General features: G+C 49.8%; 1 protein-coding gene across 1 annotated transcript in view; it reads left to right on the top strand.

The window, feature by feature from the left end:
* Positions 1 to 2,462: 2,462 nt before the first annotated feature.
* Positions 2,463 to 7,850, top strand: part of GOLGA3 (golgin A3) — a 31,240-nt gene continuing 25,852 nt past the window's right edge. The window contains exons 1-2 of the mRNA XM_042782850.1: positions 2,463 to 2,589; positions 5,045 to 5,323. Of these exons, the coding sequence (XP_042638784.1) occupies positions 2,463 to 2,589; positions 5,045 to 5,323 (406 nt within the window). The remainder of the gene's footprint in view (positions 2,590 to 5,044; positions 5,324 to 7,850) is intronic.

The raw sequence follows: 7,850 nt of genomic DNA, 5'->3' as shown, positions 1-7,850 counted from the left end.
GGGTTCCAGTTTATCCACAGCCTGGCCAGTACCCTTTTTTTTTTTTTTTTTTTTTTCTTTAATGGCTGTTCTAATAGGGGAGCTTTGGTTTGCAGCTACCCCCTGGCAGTGATGAGTGTCTTTTCCTATGCTGGTTGGCCATTTGAATATCCTCTCTGGTGAAATGTCTATTCAAGCCCATGTTTTTTTGTTTTTAAGTTTTTGTTGTGATTTGGGTGAACGTTTACAGAGCAAATTCATCTTCCATGCAGCAGTTCACATATACTTTGTCTCATGACATTGACTGTAGTCTCCCACATTGTAACAGCTCCCCTCCCACTTCCTCTCCATAGTTACCTCTTCCCTGTGTCCTTCCTTCCCATGCACTCCTGTCCCCTGAGCTGTCTCCCTGTGTATATACAGCCCTTCTGTTCTCCCATGATTGTTCTCTCTAGGGAGTGTATCTACCTAGTGTAAATGTTCAGCTCATATGCTTGTCTTTTGTTTGGCTGGAAGCCACGAGAATGGGTTCAATTCCAGACCTGAAGGGCAGCTAGGGGTCATAGTCTCAGGGATTCCACCAGGCTCTATGAGACTAGCAAACCTGGTCCCCCCGCCTTTTTTTTTTCCCAAATGATTTTGAGTTTTGTTCCACATTGTTCTCCCTCTTTATCCAGGATCTCCTACAGAGATCCCCCTTCGAGAGGTTAAAAGTGGTAGCTGGGCACCATCTAGTTTTTCTGGTCTCATAGTTGTATAGACTGGGGATCACATTGTGTACCAATCCCTTGGACTAATTGTTTCCACGCGTCTTTGGTTATCTTCATCTTTTGCTCTGAACGAGGAGAGACCTATTGTGGCATTTAGATGGCCAAGCCCATGTTTTGATTGTTGTTTGTCTTTTTGTTGTTTCCCAAGTCATTTATGAATAGGAACAGCTAGAGTTTTTATGTATCTGCAAAGGCAGAGTTGATGCTCAGGAATGCAGCTATTTTATCATCCTGTTTTGGAACCATTATTTTGGTTGCTAAGGGGTGGCTCTTGGGGGAGCCAGGGACATAATTCAGTGCTGGGTGGTGGGCTCTGCTATGAGCTAGGGAGCTGAGGTGCAGGGATGTAGATTGGAGTTAGCTGTCTGCTTCTGAGGATCTCAGTCTGTGGAATAGACACACACACATACGTCCACACATTACACATGTACACATACACCCAGACACACATGCATGCACAGTCACACAGACATATGCGCACCACACACAGATAGACATCTGCACACACAAACTGCACATGCACACAGAGACACATGCACGCACATATATACTCATACAGACGTCCACACACACAGAGAGACCACACATGCACACATACACTCAGACACATGTGCACGCACATTCACACATACATGCATACACCACACACACACATTCACAGTCACAGACATATGCACACCACACACACTCAGGCATCCACACAGACCATACATACGCATAAAGACACACATACATGCACATGCATACTCACATACACAGATATACACACAGAGACCACATGTACAGACACACATACATGCACATACACAACCACACACACACATGTACAGTCACACAGGCATGCACACCACATACACTCAGACATCCACACACCACATCCACACACATAGGCCACACATGCCCACATACACTCACACACATACATGCACATTCATATTCACAGACATCCACACACACAGACCACACATGCACTCAGACACACATACATGGACATTCATACATACATACACCCCCCCACACACACATTCACAAGCACACACATACGCACACCACACACACTCAGGTGTCCACACACATACAGACTACATGTGTACACATATACTCAAAAACATACGTGCACATTCATACTCACAGAGAGACATACCGCATGCATGCACATACATACACATGTTCACACAAGGCTCACATGTACTCATATGTACATATATATGTGTATGTACACATATATACACTCATGTATATATGTTCATATATATATTTCCATATCTATCTATTTACTTTGGAAGGAAGATTGGGCAATCTGCTTCTGTAGAGATACCACCTTGGAAACCCAGGGAGGGGTCACTGTGAGTTGGATCCGACTTGATGGCAGTGAGTTTGGTTTTGGTTTATGTATATATATATACATGTCCATGTATGCATGTATATATACACAGAGACGTGTACACACAGACTTCCATGCTGTGTGCTCTCTGCACCTGACAAATGAAGCTGCATAATGTATTCTCTCTCTTTCTCTCCTACCAGTTGTCATGATACTAGCTGGTTGCCCCTGAAGTTATTTATGGGCTTTAAATCTGTCCCAAACCATGGGAAGTGTGATGTCATCCTCCAGGAGAGCTCTTGGGTGCCGCTGATGGAAAGGAACTGGCCTTACTAGCAGTTCCCAGCCACCCTGTGTCATCCCAGGTCTCCCTGTCTACACATATCACCATGGACGGTACGTCTGCTATGCAAGGTGGCCTCTCAGAGTCCATTGGTGGCACCTTACCAGGTCCCAGGGTCCTTCTGGAGCCCCCAGACCCACTAGTGCAGCCAGCCGTTTGGGGAGCAGCCTGGGGTAAGTCATGGGTTATTCCATGTGCTGTTAACTTGTGCCTTCGGCAGGAGGGCGGGGTACTTTGTGTTTTAGGGGAGAGCTGATGTGTGAGACCACATGCGAGCTTCATTCATGAAAGGGGTTTTCAGTCCCCACATAAGTGTTGTTTCTCACATGATGCTAACTCTGAGACCCCACCATTTGTGTTAAGTGGGGGTGACGGCAGGGTGGTTCTGGGGTCATGGGGGGTGGGGTGGGGTGAGATGGTGGTTCTAGGTACACGAGAAGTAATAGCACAGTGATCTGGGGACATGGGGATGGGTGACCGCATGATAGTTCTGGGGACATGGGGCAGGTGACAGCACAGTGATTTTGGGGACATGGAGGTCATGGCACGGCAGTTCTGGGTTATGGTATGGTGGTTATAGGTACCTGGGAGGTAACAGCAGAGTGATTTGGGGGGCATGGAGGCAGGTTGATGGCATGGAGGTTCCAAGGATGTGGGGTGTGACACAGGGTATGACACGGCAGTTCTTGGGCACATGGAGGTTAATTATTCCCTCCATTCTCCCATACCTCCTTGGGCAGGAAGTGTCACTGTGCGTGATGGGCTTTAGGATAGTGGGTCTTGTGAATGATGGATCACTGGTCAGCATTGCAGTCTGACTTGTAAAATGACTCTCAGGTACAGAGGATCCCTGTGGCTGCTGCTGCTCCAATGAGGTAGGTGGTGATGAGCATGTGGTTCAAGGTCAAGGCCTCTGTGTACAGAGCTGGATGCGAATCTTGCTCTCTCTCTTAAGTGCCATGTGCCTGGGCGCAGCATGAGTCGCTTCTCTTAGCCTCCACTTGCTCCCATGTGTGACGGAAGAGTCACAGCACCTACACCATCAGGTGGTTGTGAGAGTCACAGAAACAAGGCCTGAGAGCACCAGGCACGTGACGTTTGGGAGCGGGATGGCAGTTTCATCTTCATCCATCACAGGCTTGTGTTTGGAGACACCAGACTCTGACGGACTCTTTCCACCTTTGGAGTTTTCAGGTGCAGGCTGGTACTCAGGAACTTACTCCACGGTTTAAATGTGGAGCCACAGAGGCTCCCCATCAAAACGTGACCTGAACCCAGCGAGCTTTGCTCTACGATACCACCCACCACATCGTGCCCAGTCCTAAAAGGGCACCTGGTTGCCAGTCATTGCTCTGGTTCCTCACGGTTTCCACTTCTTGTGGTAGCACCCTTGTTTTATGGTGGTTTCACTTTTGGGGCCTCCAGGTAGCCTTAGAGTAAGTAGCTGTATTAGCTGAGAACTATGTCTAAGAACCCACCTGGGATCAGCTTGACTCGAAGGGGCTTTCCTGGCTGTGAACTGTGCGCGGCCAGGCTAGTCTTGGGGCCACTGCGGGTACAGACTGGAGTCCGGGACCCTCGGCCACTGTCCTTCCCTCATGCACTGTCTTGGTCCCCTGACCAAGCTTGGAAGCTTCTCCACCATGGTTGTGTGAGGCTTTGGAAGTGAGGGGCAGGAAAGACTAAAGCTCATTCTAGCAAGTCTTCCGTGTTTTTCTCTGTGGGGAAGAAGGTGTTTTGCTACAGTAAGTGACCCATCCATAGTAATACCAGCAGGTGGAACTGAGTTTAACACGTGGGCACTAGCCGAGACTGGTTCAGCTTTGCTTTGTAGCTGACAGGTCAAGCTAGCCAGCAAGCGCATCTGAGTTCTCTAGTCAGCTTTGCCAATCCCTGTGATCCAAGGGATTCCTCCCCACGTTGGGATTTCACTCTGTGGAGGGTAAACTCATGCTTCGTGGTGACTTTGGAGTCTGTCTTCTGTCACTGTCAAGCCGCAGAGTGGGTGTGCTGCTGCCAGCCTCCGTTGGGAAGGTTGTCAGTGAGCCCTCAGTTCTTGCATTCTTCTTGTTTGTATCTTCAACAGATTCTTGTAAGATCTCTCGTGGTCTTGCCTAAGTGAAAGGGGGATATTAGTATTTGAATCCTACAGCCGTAGGGGCTACATGAGCCCAGGCTGGTGGTGTGACTTCTCCCATGTTAGCCTACTGTGGGAAGAAGAGCCCAGGGTGTTCTTTGTGACTGAGCTCAGCTGTACATGTGACGACTGCTCATGGTCATTGAGGGACACTCCTTGTCTGAGTGAGCTCATCTGTAGGATGGGATGACAGCTTATGGTTAGAAGGACACTCCTTCTCTCTGAGTGAGCTCGTCCGTAAGATGGGATGACTGCTTGAGATCGTTGAAGGAAACTGCTCCTTGTCTCCGAGTGAGCTCGTTTGTAAGTGTGGCCACTGCTCGGGGTCATGGGTGGAAACTCCTCGTGTCCCAGTGAGCTCCTGCGTAAGACGTGTTCACTGCTCGAGGTCATCGAGTGAAATGCTTTCCTGTCCTCCTTTAGCTGTGTGTTTGAATTGTGACCTGATTCTGTTGTTGAAACCTTAATGCCCAGAGCTCTTTCTTTTCCAGGTGCCAGTGGAGAAGCAGAGCCCATTCCAAGTGAAGGAGAAAGCCTGGAGGTGCCTAGCCAGGGCCACGGCTGTCAGAATGGTCCGGTGCCACCTCCCCCAGGCCCTGTGCTGCCTCTCGACCCCACACCTAACCCAGCGGGTGCTGACTCAGCTCCAGGTGTGGCTGGTATCCATGACAACATAAGGAGGTCTGAGGGCACTAGTGCTGAGGGCAGTGTTAGAGAAGCAGCTTTGCGGTCTCTCAGACTAAGTCTTCCTATGCAAGAAACGCGACTGTGTAAGCATCGCCCTTCTTCGCTCTCCAGTCTCTGCTCCTGGCGCCGTCTCACGGTCAGCCTCCGGGGGCTGTGTTGTGGAGTGGGTGTGTGTCTCACAGGGTCGCACCATTGTCAAGAATGGACGTGTGCTTGTTGCGAAGCCCCTTGTCATCATAGTCACCAAGGACAGTGCTGGCAGATGGGCTGGTTGGACAGCTGTACGCTCAAGGCTTTTTTTTTATGATTTGCTTTAACAAACACTGGCCATGTCCCCATCTCTGGGGTCTCAGAGATGAAGGGGCTGTAGCCTGGCAGCCATGAGCCTGGAAGCCTCTGGACTTTCTGCTTGCTTGTCTCTTTGCCCCGTCAGGTCAGCCTTTACAGGCCTCAGCAAACATCCCCGTGGTATTTAAAATGGGATTATTGTCTGTAGTGCTGTGATTTTCTCCCTCAGCACTGTTATGTGCATTTCCCTCCACATTCACTGTTTGAAGGCTATGTGCTGGCCCTACTCTCTGCAGCCATCCTGCTTTCTTGAGCTCTGGCCAGTGACTACGCTGCAGTGATAACACGGTGCGTGTGTCCTGAGTCCTAGCTATGCCTGCCAGGCTGGGTTCTCAGGGCGAGTGGCTGGTCAGAACCCGGTGGTGGGCACCACTGCTGCTGCCTTTGTGGCACTGGGGTGCTCTTCCCAGGCCTCCCACAGCTGCAGACATGACAGTGCCACTGTAGTTTGCACTTCTGCATCTCTAGCGACTTTGAGCAACTTTGTATCTTTGGCCATTTGGACTTCCTTGTCTGTCTGTGTCTCTGGCCCATTTTTCTTTTGGGTTGTCTTTTTCTTCACAGCAGTATTTCGGCAGGGGCGTGGTGCGGTTTACAAAATTACTGGAAACTAGTTGCCAACACTTAGGTTGAGAGATTTCATATGAAAGTCTGGAATCCTTATCTTAAATGACATGAGAGCACTAGCCTTAGCCCCATGTGGCCATGGTCTGCTCTCTATACTCATCCCTGCATAGCTGTGGTCTGTTCTCTGGTCTCGAGCCCCACATAGCTGTGGTCTGCTCTCTGGCCTCTAGCCGTGCATAACTGGTCCACTGGTATCTGCCGTCACCTTTTGACTGATGTCATCTTTCCACATAACAGCGCAGATCAACTCCTGGCGGTCATCCTGAGGCTGTCTCTCATGCTACTTGCTGCTAGCTGGTAGCATTGTTTGGTTTATATTGAGCTCACTCTCTTCACCTATGGCACCTGCCTGAGAACCACAGTCCTTAAGTGTCCCACCCTAATACTGTCTGGACTGAGGCAGCCTCTCTAGTAGTGCAGGAGAGCTTTTCAGTGACAAAATAAATTCAGAAGATAATGATGACATTGGTGGATTTCTAGGGAAATTCCTGGTGACTGTTTAGAGTTACTGAAAACAAGCACTGCTTACCTCCTAAGAACTACAGCTGAAGATGGCAGTGTAGCCGAAGTTGTGGGACTGCAACGTGGCAGGCCCATCTGCTTCTGTGTTCAGCGAATACAGCCATAACCCTGGAACTAGGGGAAGTGTACCAATAATGCCTTTACACTCAACTATTTGACTCTTCCAGAACCCCAGGTAAATGATTTGGAGAATACATACTATTAGCTCTGTTACTGCCTGAAGTGTTGAGTCACGGTTTCTCTCCTGTCACTGCGTCCCTGGGTGCATCTCCTGGACTGAATCTTGGCTGACAGAACAGCTACAGCTCTCGCAGGCCGACGTGGCCTCCACCCTGAGTCAAGTCCCACTTTGCTCCTGTGAAGCCAGGCTCTCCAGTGGCATCTTGCTTTGATAAGCAGACTAACTATACCATGACTGTTACTGCAGGAAATGAGATAAGCTGGGTATCACGTGATCCTCCAGCCTGCAGCTGCGTCAGGAAACAGTGTGTGGGGCCACTTGACCACTGGTTGGCGTTAAGTGACATTGTTTCATGGCTACGTGCTGCACGTACCTCTCAGTTCAGGTGTGAGCAGCTCTTATGACATCAGAGCGTAGTGCTGGGCTCAGTGAGGGCTGAGGGCCTGTGACACAGAGATGCCGAGCCTGGGGACAGCTGGCGTCAGGCTCCATATTCTTTTTGCTGGGAAAGAGCACACTTTAAGCATCCTGTTTTGTGAGCTGGACTCCCACAGCAGGGTGCTATGGATACTGGTACCGGGCTGCTGGGCCTCCCAACAGGAGGCCTATCTTTGTCCACGAGAGAGGCTCTGTTTCGCCTCTGACCCTGGAATTGCCCCTTTGCCCTTGAAGGCTGCACTCTGGGAGCTAAAACACATCGGTGATTAAATGTAAAGTGATGCTGGCAGCGTTGTGGCTGTGTGTTGGCACAGTTGGTGTGATGCTGGCAGCATTGATGTGGGTGTGTTGGCACAGTTGGTATGATGTGGGCAGTGTTGCAGATGTGGCTGTGTATTGGCACAGTTGGTGTGATGTGGGCAGTGTTGCAGATGTGGCTGTGTATTGGCACAGTTGGTATGATGTGGGCAGCATTGATGTGGGTGTGTTGGCAC

This window comes from Orycteropus afer, unplaced genomic scaffold (assembly GCF_000298275.1).
Source record: "Orycteropus afer afer isolate SDZICR_OR568_19922 unplaced genomic scaffold, OryAfe1.0 scaffold00489, whole genome shotgun sequence".
In the NCBI taxonomy this organism is placed as follows: Eukaryota; Metazoa; Chordata; class Mammalia; order Tubulidentata; family Orycteropodidae; genus Orycteropus; species Orycteropus afer.
Note: the sequence above shows the minus strand (reverse complement) of the source record. Positions and strands in the feature narration are given on the sequence as shown.